The sequence below is a fragment of the Saccostrea echinata genome, unplaced genomic scaffold (genome assembly GCF_033153115.1).
Source record: "Saccostrea echinata isolate AGI-Se365-2 ecotype Australia unplaced genomic scaffold, CSIRO_AGI_Sech_v1 ptg000009l, whole genome shotgun sequence".
In the NCBI taxonomy this organism is placed as follows: domain Eukaryota; kingdom Metazoa; phylum Mollusca; class Bivalvia; order Ostreida; family Ostreidae; genus Saccostrea; species Saccostrea echinata.
Genome location: NW_026889758.1, coordinates 6,579,228 through 6,601,423, shown reverse-complemented (window position 1 = coordinate 6,601,423; position 22,196 = coordinate 6,579,228). Strand labels below are relative to the sequence as shown.

General features: G+C 34.3%; 2 protein-coding genes across 3 annotated transcripts in view; both read right to left on the bottom strand.

Moving 5' to 3' along the window:
* Positions 1 to 12,362, bottom strand: part of LOC133181679 (polycystin-1-like protein 2) — a 20,323-nt gene extending 7,961 nt beyond the window's left edge. Inside the window, exons 1-9 of one of the 2 annotated variants that reach the window (XM_061316236.1) lie at positions 12,243 to 12,362; positions 11,279 to 11,373; positions 9,898 to 10,029; positions 7,440 to 7,531; positions 5,732 to 5,831; positions 3,570 to 3,827; positions 3,200 to 3,353; positions 2,302 to 2,759; positions 1,791 to 2,021 (exon numbers count right to left, since the gene is read on the bottom strand). In XM_061316236.1, coding sequence (XP_061172220.1) covers positions 1,791 to 2,021; positions 2,302 to 2,759; positions 3,200 to 3,353; positions 3,570 to 3,827; positions 5,732 to 5,831; positions 7,440 to 7,504 — 1,266 coding nt within the window. In that variant the 5' untranslated portion in view covers positions 7,505 to 7,531; positions 9,898 to 10,029; positions 11,279 to 11,373; positions 12,243 to 12,362. Of the gene's footprint in view, positions 1 to 1,790; positions 2,022 to 2,301; positions 2,760 to 3,199; positions 3,354 to 3,569; positions 3,828 to 5,670; positions 5,693 to 5,731; positions 5,832 to 7,439; positions 7,532 to 9,897; positions 10,030 to 11,278; positions 11,374 to 12,242 lie in introns of those variants that run through there. The other variant, XM_061316237.1, reaches the window with a different exon arrangement.
* Positions 9,874 to 22,196, bottom strand: LOC133181506 (sperm receptor for egg jelly-like). Its single transcript, XM_061315996.1, has 6 exons — positions 22,062 to 22,196; positions 20,265 to 20,484; positions 19,820 to 20,011; positions 16,887 to 17,038; positions 12,238 to 12,369; positions 9,874 to 10,029 (listed from the first exon to the last, which is right to left on the bottom strand). Exons 1-6 carry the CDS (start codon positions 22,194 to 22,196, stop codon positions 9,874 to 9,876), a joined length of 987 nt encoding a protein of 328 aa, XP_061171980.1.

Sequence of the window (22,196 nt, the reverse complement as noted above, 5' to 3'; positions counted from 1 at the left end):
CCTGAATTGGAAGTTCAAGTGAGCTTTACTGATCACATTTTGTCTGACCGTCCGTCTGTAAACTATTCATAATTTCAGCTTCTTTTCAAGAACTACTGGGTCAATTTCAACACATTTTTACCAAAAACAAACAAAAACAAAATCAATTTTGTTCAAGTCATGACCCCAGGGGTAATGTGGGGCCACAATGGGTGATCAAAGTTTTACATAGGAATATATACAGAAAATCTTTAAAAATCTTCTCAAACACCAAAGACCCAGACAGATGTAGCCCCCCCCCTCCCCCCCCTCCTTTGCTTGGTGGTTTGATTTTTTTTTTTTTTTGCTTTGGTAAATTTTGTTTGTTTCACTTGTTTATACTTAGTCCACAGGTAAAATTTCATAATTAAATAATTAACTTAACATATACAATAACACTGATGGACGACAATATGCGCAGTGAGGGAAGGTACACATTGTCGCCAGCGACAATATGAACAGGATGACAAAATATACAATCACGCTGCAAGAAATAGCATACAAGACACGTCAGTGTGATTCTCACACCAATTGCATTCACAAAACTACCAAAAAACAGCAAAAAACACCTTTAAACAACAATATCTGTGGGGCGACAATATGTACAGTGAGGGTGAGGCACATAATGTCGCCAGCGACAATATGTATATATGTAACTTTTCAGTCGGCGACAATATGTACAGATGGACGACAATATGTGCAGTGAGGGTAGGTACATATTGTCGCCGACGACAATATGTACAAAACGACAAATTGTACCATCACAAGGATACTTATTTGAATATAAACATATGAGAAATATTGCTGATTTCTGAAAAAAAGTTTGTGTAATTTATCCTTAAAGAAAATTTTCACTTGTATTGTAGAAAAGTATTTAAGATGAAAGCTTACATATAAAAAGCATTGCTCTCCCCTCCTCCAAATTAACAGTGACCCTTATCTTCTGAGTTGGTGATATTTTCCAAGTGAAAAAGAACAAGAAGTCTCTGACAAGACTGTAGCTCTACTGTTGTGTACTTACGATAAAGATGTATCTTAGTATAGTCTACTTGTGTACCAAGTCTAATTGAAATCTGATCAAAACTGTAGTTTGAGTAGCATTTTGAAAGAATTTCAAACTAAATTCTGTTTTAGTAACCATGGCAACAAAGTTTGTCAAAATCAAAAACCACTAAATGGAATGATGTATCTTGGCATGGTCTACTTGTGTACAAAGTTTTATTGAAACTGGAACAAAACTGTATGAGTAGTTTTTTGAAAGAATTTCAAACATTTTTTTATTTTCAGTTTTATTATAGTTTTGAGATGATAGTGTAAATATAACTTTCATGATGACATTGTTCCAAAATTTTGTAGATTTTTTTAGTCATAGTTTATATAAGTATTTGGTATACTAGGTCAAGTAACCATGGCAACACCATTTGTCAAAATCAAAAAACGATATATATATATATATATATATATATATATATATATATATATATATATATATATATATAGAATTATGTATGTTAGTATAGTCTACTTGTGTAGCAAGCCTTATTGAAATTGGACCAAACCTGTATGAGAAGTGGCGTTTTGAAAAATTGCTTACAGACAGACGGATTGACACCTTACTATTGCATAAGCTCCTCTGAGATAAGACAGTCGGATGAAAAAAATATGGTAATTCAATTAATGCTTGATGTAGAATACCTCATTGCTTTTTAAAGCTGAATCTGAAAAGTTTCAGCAAGGAAAAACGAGTTCCTGACATGTTCTCCGCTCCTTACCCTGAACATGTCCCTCCTGTCTTGTTTAGTGGCCCAGGTCAAAAGTGTAAAGTAAATCAGCCAGATTATGAGGACAGTTGACACCACCACTGGGTTCGAGAAAAACGTCAGAAATAAGGCCACATCTCTGAAAGGGTCCACAAAGTTAGGCGCCACAAAGAAACTTCCCGAGAAAGCTGTAAGGTGATTACACTCACATTGTATTGTCTCAGGAGTTGTCCGTCTTCCTACCTGTAAATATGATATCTATGTCTCTACTTCATGTTTATTTTAAAATTGCCTACAATGGTTCAAATGTACACATGGCAACCATTTTGAAACATAATCCCATTAAGAACCAAATACTTGCATGAAAACAAACATTTATTTATTGCATCTTCCATAAGCAAGCACTTTCGAAACTATAAGCAAAGTTGAAAGAGTAGATGTAATACTGGACAAAATCTAGCAAAGATCTGATAAGAAATTTTTGTGTAAACTGTTTGTTGAGCAATGATCTGTATCTGTTTACCTGGCATCCATTTGAAGACCAAGCATCTCCAGAAACATTCCAGTACATACACACAGCAGAGTAACCCTGGATTTCCAGGGTCAAGGTCAATACACATGATGTCAAGGATAAACACCCTTTGTTTAACTCCTTATAGTTATCCATTGTTTGATCAATACAGAAACCAATTGATACGACTCCTGATGGTAAGGAAGTAAAGATGTGAGTAAAGTTGTTATATTTATTCAAGGAAATTCCAGAGGATGTGATGTCATAATGACTCACATTAGTACCATTCTGTATTTCCATAGCACTGATTGTAAGGTTAAATGTCAGAGGTTGTATGGTCAAGATGTTAGATCTTCCTTTCATGACATTTAAATTCAAAACCCGACAAAGATCATCCTGTGTGCTGTTAAAACTATCAAAACTTGCTGCATTGATGGTAAAATTCTCTTCAGATTTTTCTACAGTAGGATCTGTTGAAAGAAATGCTTGACTAAAACAATTCTGAATAAAATGAAAAGTAAAACTTTTCCACAGAACAGTCTTTCTTTGTAAAAAGAATCTTAAATGAATCATTCATCCCTTTTTTCTGCAAAACCCATTTCTTACCCATTCTATGAACTTTGGGTTCCCATGAAAAAAAAATCATGTTTAATTTTTGGACTGGTGACCAATGTGATTTTTGTGGAGAAAATTTTACTCTACTGATCAATAGGCAAAGCAATTGATTTTGTATTAAAAAAAATCACCCCCAATCAAGGAAACTACATATACTATACTAAACATATGAATTTCATAACCATTTGAAATTGGGCATAATTTTGCATATTTTCCCTAATTGCAGAATTTGCAATATTATTGTAGCCATGTATGAACATTTCTATATTTGAGAAATAGAGAATGTGGTACCTACTGGCATTGGAAATGAGTATTTGTACTGGATCCTTTAGATCTGTAACATTTATGATTTGTTGCTGGTCATTTCTCAGAGTCAGGGACACCATGGGTGTGGTCAGCTTATCTGATGAAAGGTCCCAAATGAAGGGATTCTTATCAGTTAGCATTACCTTCCAAACAAATGAAAATGATATCACAATGTGTAATTAATTCTTTCATCGGATATCACTGATTTTATGTTTAGAGAGGTGATTTATTTTCATGCAATAAATGTTAAGCAGAGTACAAAATCCATCTGTAGGGTTGTATGCAGACATTTACAATTACAAAAAAGAACTATCTATAATGTTAAGAAATCATGTCAAGCAAGATGAGTTCAGGGTTACCTGAATGCTTGCATACGATGTATTACTCAACAAGGAAGACAACTTGCTATCTGCTGGAATTGTGAAATCCCCAGAGTCATTCCCCCTGTTTAAGGTCAATTTTTTCCTTGCTAGCTGTGAGGGGGAAGCCTTAGATAGAGCTATGTTCATTTTACTGGTGGTAAACACAGAGGGTTTGGTATCCGGCTGGATAAACTCCATCATAACATCAGTGATTGTATCCACAGTCCCAAGCAGCTTCTCCGCTGAACTTTTTATCTTTAAAGAACAAGAATAGCACTATTATTGTAAATATGAGTTTTTGTGGACTTGCTATTAAGAAGTGTTTCTCAGATGTTTTTTCTATACTCTATTACGTAAAACTTTGAGCCCTAATTTTTTTCCCACTCTACTTCCCAATGTTTGCATGCATATCAAGTGATTTAATGTGGCTTTGCTACTCTTATAAATACTACCATATCAAACTTTTATCCCCGATTTTGACCCATCCCAGCTGATTTGACGAAAAAATACCTACAATACATGGATATGCTTGCATAATAATGACTGATCAAAGTCCTGTTGTTCTTGAAACAAAGACTTTAGAGATATCCTATATATTCCATGTTAATACAGTTGAACACCAATATCTCAAATACTAAGCAAGTTAAAAGACCAACCCATTTTTCTTTTTTGTAATTGAACCTTGATACCTCATATCATGATATATTAAAGTTTTTCTCCATCCAATTGGGTTCCAGATACCAAGGTTTTACTGTATTTAATCCCCATTAAATGTGCCCTTAACCTACATCTGGAGACACATGTACATGATTTGAATCAACTTGAGTCTGCATTATTTTGGAATGCTCTGTACATTAATATGACTACATGTAATTGTGGCCCTACTATTCTCTCCCACAAGATTTTTATACCCCCATAATCAAAGAGTTGGGGCCATATAGTTTTTGCCCTGTCCGTCTGCCTGTTTGTCCTAAAAGACTTTAACCTTGCCCATAACTTTTGACTTGTTGGAGCTATGACTTTCATATTTCACATGTGTATTCCTTGTAACAAGGCATTCTTTGGGTACCAATTTATTTGACCTTTGGACTTTGACCTTGGAGTTTGACCCACTTTTGCAGAATTTTACCAAACTTTAGCCATGGTCATAACTTTTGAACTGTTAGTGGTAATGCTTTCATATTTCACATGTGTATTCCTTTTGATGAGACCTTTCCTGGGGTACAGATATATTTGACCTTGAAGTTTTACCTACTTTCTAAATACTTTAACCTTGGTCATAAGTTGAGTGGTTGGTCATAACTTCTGAACTGTTAGTGCATGGTAATGCTTTCATATGTGTATTCCTTTTGATAAGACCTTTCCCGGGGTACAGAAATATTTGACCTTGAAGTTTGACCTACTTTCTAAATACTTTAACCTTGGTCATAATTTTGAATGGTTGGAGCTAGGGCTTTTATATTACACATATGTATTCCTTGTGACAAGACCTTCCCTTTGGTACCAACAATTTTGACCTTTTGATATCATACAGGTGATAATTTTTAGACCCAGATATTGTACAGGAGTCTTCAATATACTGGAATTTATGTGAAAATACCGTACACTGTTCATCAAAAAACTGTACAAAATATCGACCAAATATCAAAGCAAGAGGTTCATTTTTTAATTATAAATTTCAAATCAGCGAACAAGTGTACCACTGCATGCAGTGTTATATGTAATTACTCATTTCAAGAAACTTTTGCACGTTTTTGAATTTCAACAATCCCCATGATCAATGCTGAATTTGGTCTTGCTAGTTCCCAATTGTAACATCTAAATACAGGCTCAAACGCAACACACCTGTCATTTTAGTGTGTCATTTGCTGGTTCCCAATGTAATGCCCATTTTCAAACATGATTCACGTCTTTCCAGTGTCATTTGCTGGTCCCCAGTGTAAAATCCTTACTCACACTCACTCAAACCTTACCTGTCACCACAGTGTGTCATCTGCTTTTTCAGAGTGTATTGCCCATACTTTGCATAATTCACCTCTCTTTATTTAGAGTGTCATTTACTGGTCCTGAGTGTAATGCCCATACTCACTCATCTAACCTGTCTTTCTAGTGTGTCATTTGCTGGTTCCAAGTGTAATGCCCATACTCACTCAACATACCTGTCTTTCTAGTGTGTCATTTGCTGGTCTCGAGTGTAATGCCTCATACCCTGACTTGGTCTTGGTGTCCAGTAACATAGTTATTCCTTCCAACAGTAGCCTGAATGTTTACATTGATGTTAATTATCAAAATCTCTCATGTTTACAAAACACAATATAGCACTAAAAACTCAACAATTTACAGAATTACTGGGGTTCTTACAAGCAATGCAAGTTATGCAACACCATAAAAAATTGTGAAATGCAAATTTATGCTAAACTAGAAATATGTCCATATGACACGAATGCCCCACCCAAGGTATATTTGTTTTGCAAGATGAAAAGGAATGTACCTTGATTCTTTGGGTCTGACCTTAAATTCACACAGAACTAATATCTACAGTATAGTTGTTGTCCTTTATAGTAAGGTATGAAGTGTTGATTCATCCAATCTGCTATAAAATCACACATTTGTGTGGGATCAAATTTTAGAGGTTTGAGGAAAAATATTGGTTTGGATTTTGTGGCTAAATAAGTGCTAGAAAATTTTATATATTTTGTGGAAGACATGAAAACAAGGGTTTCTTCATACCACAAAAGCAACAAAAATTAAACCTCCATGAAAAATAAGTGATTTTCACAGTATCATCTAACAGCTAAATGAAGTCTCATTGTTTCAAGTTCATTCTGTCATATTTAGTAAAAATTTATACCTGTATGATCTCTAAAGTTTGCACGGTTAAAATGCTTTTTCAGAGATTAACTCATTTTATGAAGTAATCCTTTATGGAATTAAATAAGATGAACTAAGAGCAACCTGAATTTGAGAAATTTTGATCAATATGAAAAAGTTGTACATGTATTTGCAAAATTTACAGATTTCTCAACAGGTCACTGAAGTATACAGAAAAAGCAAAAGGAACACTAAGGGCGAGATCATATGAAGGTCAAGGTCAGAAAATTATGATGCAGTTGAATATTTTCCACCAATGTGTATCAGTGTACGAGTTCTTCAATACTTACTTCAAAACTGAGCTCGAATAATAAAATCAAGGTCAGTGGAAAGGTCAAGGTCAGAAAATAATGCTTCATTGGAAAGCTCTCACCAAAATGTTTCAGTCTGAATTTTGGTTATTTAAAAGTGTCTTTGAAACTAGGCTTAAATCATAATTGTGATGGACAGACGTAGGAAAGTACAGGAGGACAGAAGACATACACGACAAACACTATATCCCTGGCCATACTCAAGGCTGCCATTGGCCGGGCATAATAAATGGCTTTCTAATTTAAGGATACATAACACAAACAAAAATCTGATGCCTGGATTGATATATATTTTTGGACTGATTTTGAATAGAAATAACATAAATAATCAATCCCTAAAATATAAAGAAATCGTAAGTTTTCTTTGGTGCTAAAATATGCAACTTTCTTTTGGTTTCTATATAATTCTATACAAAATTTTGCACATAATTTTAACACTGTGACAAAATTTTATAAAATTCTCCCATTTTACACAGCAAACATTATTCAGGTTACCTATTTGAATATAAATCTACGAAAAATATTGCTGATTTTGAAAAAAGTTTGTTTGTGTTATTTATCCTTAAAATATGTAGTTTATAACTAGAAGCATGTAAACTGATTAATGCAAAACATTTCGACAAACTTAAAAAAAATTATATGATAGGAGACATTAATTTAAGTGTCTAAGACGTATCAGTTTTACCCTGCTGTGGCTTCAGCTGCACTCTGTGTGACATTCGCTGATTGGGTTGAGAAAGCTGTAGTCATTCCATCATATAATGCTAATGCTTTGTCCTAAAACCATACAAATATTTGTTGTGTTAAAATGTTAACACAATTTTGTGTAAATATAACGAAACCTGAATCTTTTTTGTTTGCCAATACTTAATCAGAAGACTCTGACGAGACTGTAGCTCTACCGGTTTGTACAAATAACAAAGGAAGAGAAAAGTAGCACTTGGACTTGAAACTACAGCAACAGGAATAAACAGATTAATTATCCTTAGTTTAGTCTCTTTTTGAGGCAAGTTTAATTGCAATCAGACTAAAACTGTAGGAGGAGGAGTCTTTTGAATGAATTTCACAGAATTTTCTATTCATTGAACATGGAAACACCTATTTCAAAATCATAAAACAATTCACAGAATCATGTATCTTACTCTAGACTACCTGTGTGGAGGGATTCAGGGGCTGACAAATCCCATTGCCCGACGCCTGGGGCTAGTGAATTTTAGAGGCGGGCAAGTGAATTTTTAATAGGCACTTGTCCATGGGCAAGTAACTTTAAAAAATCAATCCATAATTTTTTTTAAAAAATGTCCTAGTTTTACACGAAATCGAAACTATTTTGTCGTAAGAGTTATCCTCCTTTGCTTGTCACACTTCAATAATGATCTTTATTCATTACAAGTCTTACAGAAAGTTTAAGTGAACCGAAAGAGACAAATTGGCATTGGAGAAATGGAGAAAGTTTAAACAAATATGCTGCAGAAAAACGATCAGAGCTGATGATAAGTACATCGTCAACACTCCTAGTCTGGTTAGTAACGATGTTAGCGAAAGACCCGAAAAATAGGTCTAAGCATACAAAGTATGAGAAAGAAAAACAACGGAAACAATTATTCCTACCAAATGGCAAAAGGCTTGTGTATGGCTGAATTACAATAGCGACACGAATAGTAAGTTACTTTGTACTTTTTGGCGGTAGTTTTCAACTGTCACCAATATTCAGAACAACACAATCAAGGTTGCACATCGGTGATTCTTAGCTTAAAATCTATTTGTCAGCCCCTGGGATTTATTGAAATCAGACAAAAACTGTAGGAGGAGTAGCCTTTTAAAGAAATTCATAGAAATCTCTTTTTTTAGTAACCATGGCAACATCATTCATCAAAAACTGATTGACAGAATTATGAACCTTAGTGTTGTCTACTTGTGTACAAAGTTTTATTGAAATTAGACAAGAGGCCCATGGGCCACATCGCTCACCTGAGCACTTTGGCTAGAGAAAAGAAGAAAAAGTTCAGTATTGAAACTTTTAAATGTATAAATGGTTGCCTTGCATATGGCCCCACAGTAGCCCTGTGGGTCTTAATTTTAACAAACATGAATCTACACTACCTTAAGATGCTTCTATAAAAATATGATTTCATGGTTTTTTGCTGTTCTTGAGAAGAAGATTTTTAAAGGTAAACCTATACATTCATATGTAAAACTTTAATCGCCTGTTGTGGCCCTGTCATGGTTCTGATGGTCATGATTTGAACAAATATGAATTTACACTATGTAATAAAGTTGCCACATAAGTTTTATCTTTTCTGGTCCAGTGGTAATTGAGAAGATTTTTAAAAGATGCCATTAAATTTTCACTAATTCTTGATTAGTTCCCCTTAAAAGAGAGCATCGTCCTTCATCTGAACATTTAAATTCCCTTCATCCTTTGTGGCAAGTTTGATTGAAAATGGCCCTGTGCTTCTTGAGAAGAAGTCAAAAATGTAAAAAGTTTACAGATGAATGCCAGAAAACGTTTATTCAGAAAAGTTCACTTGAGCCCTTGGCTCAGGTGAGCTAAAAACTGTATGAGGAGTAGTTTTTTTGAAAGATCAATTGTTTATTGAAATTTAAAGAAAAATAAACAGAATCATGTATCTTTAGTTAGTGTAGTCTACATGTGTTTTATTGAAATCAGACAAAAACTGTAGGAGAAGTATGTTTTCAAAGAATTTTACAGAAATTCTTATTTTTAGAAACCATGGCAACATCATTCATAGAAATCAAAAACTGATAAAGAGAATTATGTATCTTAGTGTAGTCTTCTTGTGTACCAGTTCTATTGAAATCATATCAAAACTTTAGGCGGAGCATAGTGAAAAATTGTTTACAAACAGACTGACAAATAATGGACACCTTACTATCACATAAGCTCTTCTGGTCTCTGACCAGTAGAGCTAAACACAGGTTTATTACACTTCAATTTCAGCAAAGTAACATTTTCCCTGGGTCTAAAACAACATTTATTCAGTTTCAGATTGTTTTTCTTTTTTGTTCTAAAACAAACATTTTATGTCTCAGATCATTTTCCTTCATGGTCTAAAACAAACATTTCTTGTCTCATATCTGTTAAGCAGAGTTTGAAATTAAAAAAAGTCTCCATCCCCGACCTGAGTTTCTTCTGACAGTTCCTCCTGAACCTCCGTGGCTGTGTTAAGAACACTGGTAATGGCATTAATGTTGATACTCTCTGGGGGACCTGTTGACGAGTTGACTAGCACTGCCACAAGTGCACCACGGATCTGAAATCAGAGACAACTCTAGATCTCAACATTATCCCAAAGGAGTCCAAAGTCTGTGACTATGGTACTACTTAATTTCACAAATTACAAATGACTTAGCATTTTTTAAAGCAATAAATTTACATCCATCGAACATCATAAAGGCAGAATTGCTGTTTAGGCTTAAAGGAAGTGTGTTTCCGACCCTAGTTTTTACCCACCTACCCTACTACTTTTTATTCCAAATCCTAATTTTGAACCATATTTTTGTCCATTAGTTCAGTTTCCTCATACTGCAGTCAATAAAATGCATGTCTCAGACAATGTGTGTGTCTATATCCAAGTGTTTTAAAGAGTACACTTGTTGTGTGCATTTATTCATATATGTATATACATATATATATATATATATATATATATATATATATATATATATATATACTGTATTGAAAAATGCACCAACTCTTTCAAAATAAAAAGAACAGTTTTAAAAAGTTATCTCTTACCCATCTACCTTTAATTTTTTTTGGCATGTCACTAGAAACTTATTTTTTTATTTGGCCCCATTTGAGAAGCATTTAACACTTTTCTTCTATATCGTTGATGGTTAACTGTTTCATGGCTCCTCCATCAATGTAAGGTAGAATGTAAAAGGTGAAGAACTAATCAATAATACAATATTTTACTTTCTTTTGCCCACTTAAAAAAATATATAAAGATAAATATATGTATAAATATGAACATTAAAATGTCTTTCTTTGTTCGTGTATACGGGCGATAATAAATATCAGTTGTAATGACTTCAGAAAAAATTACATAATCCTCTTATGCAGGTTTTGTATAGTTTCTGCAATGTTGCAACAGTGTCCCAGAATAAATAATGAAAGCATTCCCTTCTTTAAATCAATACTAAATAAAACTTTGTTTTCCAATTCCAATTAATGCAATATCAAATATTAAGTCTTACTAACATATTTTTGTTGCAATTATGGAACAGAATACCGGTACATATATGCTTTAAAGGAGTCAAAGAATTTACCACCTGAATATTTGTAATCAAGGTGTAAACTTATTACACCTTACTTTCTCGAGAAAGTGAATACAAAGGTGAACAGATGTGATTTAGAAACACACAATACCTTAAATGACAAGTCCTCAAGACTTAATTGGTCAATATTAATTTGTGGCCAGACTAGAAGGCAGCCTGAGGACTACATGTGAGGAAGAAAAAGTTACATTTATGGTGTGTTTATGTTGTAATTATGTTTACCTCTGTACGCTGTTTTTGTCTGTGTGAATCTCCTGGAGTCGTTTTAACATCTTTATTTAAAGTCACCACTGAGGACCTTAGGACTTGTGTAACAGCTGTTCAAAAAGTTCCAAAGCTTTATTTTACTTCAGATGATAACTTAATTAAAATAATATAAAATTTAACAATGAATAGAGAAATAAAATCAAATTTTTACACAAAATTTACAAAAGAATGTTTGACGAGCATATTCAGAGAATTGTGGTCCCTGCTTTCAGTGTCTTAGTGGTTGGGATTATTTATGGCATACTATAACTGTCTTGTCTCTCTGTCCTGTCTTGTCTGTCCATTATAAACTAGATGTGTTGTATTGCCATGAATGCCCCTCCAGGCACCCAAATTTTAAATGCCATTTTTAGTTTTAAATTTGTATTCTAACTTGACCTTACTTTTTGGTAAAATACCTGCATATGCAATTTCAACTTTACACATACATCCTTAGAAAAGTTAGAGAGTGGAAACAGAAAAATTCTTATTTTTTCTAAGTTCAAGAGGGATAACTCTGTCAAAAATCATCAAACCATGACCTAATTTGAACTTCAGACCTGCATATTCCTATGGCGTATCCATATGTCAAATTTGAGTTGAATGTGTGCAACTGTTGCAGAGAAAATGAACGGAAAGTCAATGATGATGGAATGACAGAATGACAGAACAGGGTAACACTATATGCCCCCTGCCATTGTACGGCGGGGGCATAAATATATATAATCAAGATTTATGAAGCAAAAAATTTTCATCCAGTGGAAGAATGCAAGAAATTGTCCATTTCTGCCTTCATAACAAGTACTTTCACTGGTTTTAAAATGATAAAAAATTGAAGTGTATAGGTAAAAGTATTGATAATATGCCAAATTAAATTTTAAAAGTTCAATTGATGATGAATATTTCAGATATACTTTGTTATTTTTATAACTGACATGACCTGACTGTTTCCCAGCAGCAAGAAGATCATGAAGGATTCCTGTAGAAGTGGAGTTTCCCAGCACACTCTCTGATATCACATCAATAGCATCCAAACTCTCGTCTGGATTTCTCTCCAAAGGTTGTATCTAAAATTGTTTTAACACTGAAAATGACCTCATTTCATTCTTTAATATAATGTTACAAATCATAAACAGGTGACTTGGAATTTGTATTTAACAAGATGACAAAAATTTACAATCTATTCTATTTAAAATAATTAAACCAATGTAAACCTCATTCTTATTCCAGATATGAGATACATGTACAATGACTTTTTTCAGAATTTCATAAACAGAAATTGAAAAAGAAAGAAAACAAATGCTACAATTCCATAATTAGAATCTCTGTGAGACTAGTTCTACAGGGGAGATGATCAAGAGTGGCAAAAATAGGTTGGGGTTCATTTAAAGAACCACTGGACTACAAAAGACTTAAGTAAAAGATTTCTGGCAAAGTGTACATTCAAGTTTTATTCAAAACATGACCCCCTGGGAAAGGAAGGAGGCCAAAACAGGGGATAAAAGTTTTACATTGGAATATATAGAAAAACAAAGGCTCAAGGGCCTTGAATCGCTCTTCAAATAAACAATACGTGTCACTGTGACCTACTTCTGAATTAGCAAATCTCTGACTTTAAGGCACCAAAATGCATCAACTGAACAGATTTGATGATTTTAAGCCTATTGGTATCTAAAATATTCTTGACAAAATGTTTTAATAATGAATAACTCCAAAATTCAGGAAAGAGGTGATTTTGACACACTAAAGCCTCAAAATGTATCAATTAACTGACAAGGTCTGATGAACCTAGGCTACACAATTTCCAAGATAGCATCTCCAACAATTTGAACATGAATAACTTTCAAATTCAAAAAGTAGGTCATTGTGACCTAATTTTGGGTCAACATATCCTGAGGTCTTTTATAAGATGCATCAACTGAAAAGGTTTGATACATGTAATCCAAAGCCTCATGGTGTCAAATGATACACAGATTTAACAATAAAAATGATGAAATGCAAAAAGTAGGTTGTCTACTTTAGGGTTAACATGTCTTGAAGACCTCAGATGCATCAACTAACAAGATTTGATGATCCTTGGCCTCCTAGTGTCAAAGATATAAAGATTTTATGATGTATAATACCAAAAAGCAAAAGGTTTGTCATATATCTTGAAGTCTGAACCCCCATCAACTGACAAGATTTGATGATCCTAGTCCTAATAGTGGGAAAAATATGTTTTATTAAAACATTGTCATTTTAGGTTAACTTTGAAGTGACCTTGAGACCACTCCCTTTGTCCCAGGGTGATGCCTACAAAATTTTTAGTCTAAAACATCCTCATCCTTATATGCAAGTTTGTTGATAATCTGTCCAGTGGTTCTTAAGAAGATTTTTAGCAACCACATATTTTGTTTTCATTTCTCTAATTATCTCCCCTTGTTTAAGGGTCACATCCCAATTTTTAGAACATAAATGAAAGCCCTTGGCCAAAAGATACTCTGTGACAAAGAGCAATATGTGTTATATGCATATTTTTGCCCCCATGCATAAAAGTCAAATTTTTAAAATTTTTTGAAATGTGCTAAATTTTATATATTGTTTGAAAAATCTTATTTTAACAAAAAGTATTATAGTTTCGAAGTAGTTTTTGGGGCAAGTTTTGTTTCTATGACGTCATAAACTATTTGGATTTAAGAAATAAAGTCTGTGTTATCGTGAATGTTGCAGGATAACCTCGAGTCGAGAAAGGTTGTTTGAAATATAAAAGCCAAGGCGTTAGCTGAGGCTTTTATATTTCAGACAACATTTTGAGACCGAGGAGGTTATCCTGCATCATTCACGACAACAAGGACTTTATTTCTATTCTACTAACAGCTCTAAAATATGGCTGATCGTTTCTTCTATAGAGAAAGGTCACCATGTCATGATTTCGTTGTTCCATTTAACACCAGAGGGTCAATTTGTTTGTTTACTTGTGTATCGATTGCATAAAATGCAGACAATTTCAGCTTTTGTAGGATTAAAAATATCCTTTAATTATTTATAAATTTGTTTGTAAGATTTATTGATTAATTTTTATGAATGTAAAATAACAAAATCAGTTGTCTTTTTCATTGTTTTATCTGGAAAATCACGGAGTGTAAATGTTGTGGGGAGGTCCGTGGAACAGCCCGACTTGGCTACAAAAACGGATATTTATCAGCTGTTTCGGGCAATATATACTGTTTAGACTGCGTAAGATGACACATCGATATGGTCTAAATAAGTATTAGATTCTACAGTGAAATATCTATAATTTCAACTGTACAGGCATGTGTTTCTGATCTGATAATTTTTTGATGATGTTCGTGATTTATTGGAGAATAATGTCCGCGGCATTTCTTTGATCTCGTCAATAATTGTGGTAGAATTTGCATTATTTTCCAGAAAAAGGACAAAATGGACAAAATTTGTTCAATTTTTACTGTATAATTTATAGATCCCAAACCTGCTCCATAACAATATTCACATATTTCATTGATATTTTCATTCTACATGGTATATCAAAACATTGAGTTGGAGCAGACCTGTGCTCGGTGACTTTTAGTCAAAATATTGATGTAAAGTACACCTTTTTCTCTGTAAATCATGGAAATTTTGAATTTATGTCATATTTCTGACGTCATATGTAACATATGATGTCATGGCTGGTGAAAAATTTAATGCTTTGAAGTCCACAGATATCCCCCTATTTTAGAACATAATTATAGATTTCTCCATCAAAGTTTGATTTTGGGGGTAAATATTGGTCATTAACGAATAAAGTCCTTTGACAAAAATTGGTCAAGGAGTTCTTCAGATATGGCCCAAAAAGTTGACTCACACAGCACAAATGGCCATAGCAATAACTCTTCGAGCCTTCGGATCAGAAGAGCTAACAATAGGCTCATGGGCCACATTACTCACTTGAACACATTGGCTAGGGAGAAGCAGAATCAATTCAGTGTTGAATGGGGTGTGTGTGTTGGGGGGGGGGGGGGGGAGGTTAAATTTACACTACCTTAGGATGCTTCTATATCAATATTACTAATCAAGGCTTACAAAAACATACATCTTAGTTATGTATTTACCTGTACAGTAATGGGTGTGGCTGACATCAAGCCTTGACTGTCCATACATTTCATGACTACATCTTAATTACGTCGTTACATGTACAGTAATGGGTGTGGCTGACATTAAGCCTCCACTGTCAAAACATTTCATGACTACATCTTAGTTATGTTATTACCTGTACAGTAATGGGTGTGGCTGACATTAAGCCTTGACTGTCCATACATTTCATGACTACATCTTAGTTATGTCGTTACCTGTACAGTAATGGGTGTGGCTGACATCAAGCCTTGACTGTCCATACATTTCATGACTACATCTTAGTTATGTCATTACCTGTACAGTAATGGGTGTGGCTGACATCAAGCCTTGACTGTCCATACATTTCATGACTACATCTTAGTTATGTCATTACCTGTACAGTAATGGGTGTGGCTGACATTAAGCCTCCACTGTCCATACATTTCATGACTACATCTTAGTTATGTCCTTACCTGTACAGTAATGGGTGTGGCTGACATTAAGCCTCCACTGTCCATACATTTCATGACTACATCTTAGTTATGTCCTTACCTGTACAGTAATGGGTGTGGCTGACATTAAGCCTCCACTGTCCATACATTTCATGACTACATCTTAGTTATGTTGTTACCTGTACAGTAATGGATGTGGCTGACATTAAGCCTCCACTGTCCATACATTTCATGACTACATCTTAGTTATGTCGTTACCTGTACAGTAATGGGTGTGGCTGACATTAAGCCTCCACTGTCCATACATTTCATGACTACATCTTAGTTATGTTGTTACCTGTACAGTAATGGGTGTGACTGACATTAAGCCTCCACTGTCCATACATTTCATGACTACATCTTAGTTTGTTACCTGTACAGTAATGGGTGTGGCTGACATTAAGCCTCCACTGTCCATACATTTCATGACTACATCTTAGTTATGTCATTACCTGTACAGTAATGCGTGTGGCTGACATTAAGCCTCCACTGTCCATGCATTTCATGACTACATCTTAGTTTGTTTGTTACCTGTACAGTAATGGGTGTGGCTGACATTAAGCCTCCACTGTCCATACATTTCATGACTACATCTTAGTTATGTCATTACCTGTACAGTAATGGGTGTGGCTGACATTAAGCCTCCACTGTCCATACATTTCATGACTACATCTTAGTTTGTTTGTTACCTGTACAGTAATGGGTGTGGCTGACATTAAGCCTCCACTGTCCATACATTTCATGATTACATCTTAGTTATGTCATTACCTGTACAGTAATGGGTGTGGCTGACATTAAGCCTTGACTGTCCATACATTTCATGACTACATCTTAGTTTGTTTGTTACCTGTACAGTAATGGGTGTGGCTGACATTAAGCCTCCACTGTTCATACATTTCATGACTACATCTTAGTTTGTTACCTGTACAGTAATTGGTGTGGCTGACATTAAGCCTCGACTGTCCATACATTTCATGACTACATCTTAGTTATGTCATTACCTGTACAGTAATGGGTGTGGCTGACATTAAGCCTCGACTGTCCATACATTTTACAGCCAGTCTCTGTGTGTAGTTATCCTCTTTTGGGCCTTCACTCAGATATAAAGGAGAAATCAATGCCTCATCAGACTTCATCAGCTCTGTCTCCTTACCTACAGTTTAACCAAAGTCAGTTCTATGTACACTGCTTAAAATATCCTTACAAAGCTCACCTCTATTAGTAAAGAAAAGTCTCACACCAAATGAGTATTCTAATAGTACACATCCCAATATGCAACAGTCAGGCAAGTTTGGTCTGGGTACTGTAGATTCCTTATTTTTGCGAGTACTTATTTTTGCGAAATGACTCTTTGACGTCAATTCGTGAGAACAATAATTCGCGAGTGGACGGTTGATCAAGAGATTTTACATTGATTTCAGGACCATAAAAATAAAAGCGAGTAATTTTATTTCGCGAGTGGTGCTTCTCGCATAATTACGTGATAATTAATTCCTCGCGTATATTTAGGAATCTACAGTACTACTAGCAACTTAAAATTACTTGGGATAAAATCTGTTCAGAAACTTTAACCTGTTTAATCATCCAGAAAATGAAGGTCAGAAGCAGCATTCGAAGCAAGTCTGATAGTTTACATTTCTTGATGAATCATACAGGCAAGTTTGCTCCATGTAAAAGCTAATAATTATTTTAGAATCGACCTGCTCATTAAACTTTAATCTTGATGCAAATGATATGGATATATATAGCTTTGAGATAAAAATGTTTAATATAATTATGAAGGATTACAGTTGACATATTACAAACGTTAATTTTTAATTCATTAACAGGCCATACCTAGAACTCTTTAGAAATGAAAAGAATTTTCGTCCAAAAAGTCACTTGACAGACTGAGAGGGACTAGGGAAATAACTTAAGCCATACAAACAAAAGTAAATTAACTTACAGTGTGGACTGAGAATACATATGATACAGATATACAGTAAAACACGGTTATAGCAAAGTTCTGGGGACCTGTGAATTTACTTTGCTAACACATGTATTCCTTATTTGTTATATCCGTATAATGAATTCGTTAAAGTATATATGTATAGCAAATTCGCAATATGGATTTTTTCCCTTCAAGTATGACTAAAAATGTATTTAGGGAAGTAAAAATACAAAATTTACCTTGGACTTCAAAAGTTTTGGGATGAATTGAGTTTCAAATATGAATGCTTACAAAATTAATATCAGTTCAAAATTTTAAAAATTGAGATCTTTGAAAATTTGCTATAAAAGATATACATTTCATTATTTTTAACTTCTAGGGAACACAAAATTAGTTCGCTATTACCATAAATTCGCTATATCCGAGTTTGTTATAGCCATAACATTTTACAAGGAATTGTTAGGAATTTCGCCAGGGATTGCAAAAAACTTCACTATCCGTAAATTCACTATGTCTGTGTTCATACTAAGCGAATTTTATTGTATATGATAAAGAATGCCCAAAATGTATCAACTGACAAGATTTGATGATTTAGATTTAATCCACACATGACTTATGTAAACCTATAAAATTCTAATAAAAGTTCTTAGGAAACAGATAAGTGTAAGTTCTACAACTTGTTCTCAAATCCTTTTTGATCTTCCTGTACTATGTGCCGCATTTTCTGCCTTTTATTTTTCAATAAAATATGGTTTAAACTAAAATTCTAAAAATGAGGCCACAGTATTTTCTGCTATTGCTCACTATATCTCATATCTTTTGACAAAGGACAAATTCTTTCTGAAAATTTTTTATTTATTTTATTACTTGATTTTCTTTGTTCAACTCTTCTCCCTTTTACAGAAGAGTCCTGATTAAAAAAAGCAAAGCCCATGGGCCAAAAGGCTCAGCAGATTCTTTTTCCTATATGTTCCGAAGTAAAACTTTGATCCCCCATTGTAGCCCCACCCTACCCCCACAGGTCATGATTTGAACAAATTTGAATCTGCACTACCTGAAAATGCTTCCATATAAATATGACTGATAATGGCTTTTCTGTTCGAGCTTTGTCCAAGACATACACATGTAATGTACAGGGTTTGACATTAACTTCTACAAGTACTAGACCAGTCAGGCTACTTCCCGTAATTTTTACTAGCCCTAACTATAAAATCACTAGCCCTGACCACACTTGCAAATTTACTTCTTATAATCGAGAAATTTAATGATTTGAAAAGCGGGGGTATATAGTGATGGGGGTGTCTGTCTGTCTGTACATCCGTCTGCTATGCTTTGGGGTATATATCTTATCTGCAACTCCTCTTATACCACTGAATAAAATTTAATGATACTTTCACAGAATATTTGTTACATAGTGCCATTGTGACCTCCTATTTTACTTATTGATCGGACACATATTTTTGGTTTCCAATGGCAAAACACAGACAACACCGTTCTTCCTATAATATTGAGGGGTACTCATCTCTTATCCACAACTTCTCCTATCCCATTGAATAAAATTTAATGATACTTTCATAGAATCTTTGTTATATCATGCCATTGTGCACCTCCTATTTTATTTTTTGATTGGACACATATTTTGGGGGTCCAATAGAAATAGGACTTTGCCATTATAAACATATGGGAGGCAGAGGGTATCATTTTGTGAGCTCAGTGCATATAGTTCTTCTAGTTTTTAAATTACCCCTCCCAATTTTTACTATTTCTCAATTATCTCCCTTAGTAAAAGGGTGTAGCCTTCATTTGAACAAACTTGAATCTCTTTTACCTAGGGATACTCTCTGTCGAGTTTATTTGCATTTGGCCAAGTGCTTCTACAGAAGAAGATGAAATTGACAATGCTAATGACAACAACAAAAGAAACTGACAAATTTTAATCAGAAAAGCTCACTTCAGCCTTTGGCTCAGGTGAGCTGAAAAGTAATTCTTAAATGGCCTATTTACCTGAAGACTGTCTCTGATAGATAACATAAGACAGAGGGAGATCTGGGTCAGTAAACCCCCGACAGGACACATTGAATGCTGTCACTAGGGAGTAACCAGACTGGGGGGTGATGGTGCAGTTTCCCTGGGTTGGGGGTAGGTTCACAGTCAGGTTATATTGCACTGTCATATTCCTGCCACTGAGAGAGGTTCCTAATAAATACACAGGACAATCATTCATTTTCTTAAACAAATGTTGTCTGAATAAAAAGAGACTGTAACTGTTACAATTAGAAAGTGATTACAATTGTTTTCTCCTTCTCTATCAATTCCTTTTTTAACAATCAAAATCGATAAATTTAAATCTTTATTTTGAGGAAACTGACATCATCTAATTAAAAAAAAGTTGTTTATAGAATCAAATACAAACTGCATTTCTGTTCATTATATAATTATACACACATACCTGTATAGAAGATTTGTTGTTGTTCAAAGCTCTCATTAACAGAGATACTAAAATTAGAACCATTCTGTGGAGGACCAATCAGCACGTCACACTGAGTCCCACACCCATACACAGTCCAGGTATGAGATCGACAGGAATCACAGAGACTCTGTAGTAGCAGGGTCTGTCCAGGTACAGCCTTATCTTCACAGTTAGACAGGCAGCCAATCACAGGATTTACCTTGTTACATACAAAATGACAAGTTCTTCTAAGAACTCTACTACATTTTAAAACAAAAGAACTTTAAGACCTAGTAAATTAAATTATGTGTTTCCAGACTGACCCTAATTTATAGGAACCGAACCTAAACATTCTTCTTAGTACATTTTGCAGAAGTAAACAATTCCTGTTTCACAAATAATGGCCTTTTTTGCTTTTGAAAAAAAAAACACAGATCCTATACTCATTCATCAGAATTGATTTGACAGTGACTCCCCCCCCCCCCCCCAAAAAAAAATGGCATCATGCTTGACAATTGTAAGCCACTCTATTAAACAGAAAGAAGTGAACTTTCTTTCTCTTAAATGTTGTTTATAGTTGAAGTCTGATTAAACAATAAAATGTTAAAACAAAATAAATTGTTTTCCCTACATACCTACCCTATTTATTCAGGTTGGAATAGGAAACACTATATTTATTTATCTAGGCCTAAGCACAAATATTTACCCAACTTTTCTAGAAAATTACATTTGTATGAAATCTCTCATATATGTTCTTTATTCTAGACACATACTTCTATGCTCAGTGCCATTTTATCACACACACCTTGTATATATCACTTGTAACTTCTACATATGATAAAAATATCTTGATTTGTTTATTTACAACTGAGCTACACACAAATTTGAGAAAAGTAAGGTCAAACAAAGGTCTAAGTCAGAAATGTTGATGCAATTGAATAACTCTCATCAATATGTATAAGTATATGAAGTTTGATAGAAAAAAATATCTTGGATAGTTTCTTAGAAATTGAGTCAAAAACAAATTTTTCAAAAGTGAGGTCAGGGTCAAAGGAAAGGTCAAGGTCAAAAAGTGTTGATGCAGTTGAAAAGCTCTCATCAATATGTATCAGCATATAAGGTTTGATAGAAGTATCTTGAATAATTACTTTGAAAATGATTAAAAACAAATTTATAAAAAGTGAAGTCAGGGTGTATGGAAAGGTCAAGGTAAAAAAATGTTGATGAAGTGAATAGCTTTCATCATCTTTCAGCTTATGAAGTTGATAAAAATATCTTGGAATAGTTTCTAACACATATAATTATTACATCTTAGTTATGTAGTTACCTGTACAGTAATGGGTGTGGCTGACATTAAGCCTCCACTGTTCATACATTTCATGACTACATCTTATTTATGTCCTTACCTGTACAGTAATGGGTGTGGCTGACATTAAGCCTTGACTGTCCATACATTTCATGACTACATCTTAGTTATGTCATTACCTGTACAGTAATGGGTGTGACTGACATTAAGCCTCCACTGTCCATACATTTCATGACTACATCTTAGTTTGTTACCTGTACAGTAATGGGTGTGGCTGACATTAAGCCTCCACTGTCCATACATTTCATGACTACATCTTAGTTATGTCATTACCTGTACAGTAATGGGTGTGGCTGACATTAAGCCTTGACTGTCCATACATTTCATGACTACATCTTAGTTTGTTTGTTACCTGTACAGTAATGGGTGTGGCTGACATTAAGCCTCGACTGTTCATACATTTCATGAATACATCTTAGTTATGTCATTACCTGTACAGTAATGGGTGTGGCTGACATTAAGCCTTGACTGTCCAGACATTTTACAGTCAATCTCTGTGTGTAGTTATCCTCTTTTTGGCCTTCACTCAGATATAAAGGAGAAATCAATGCCTCATCAGACTTCAT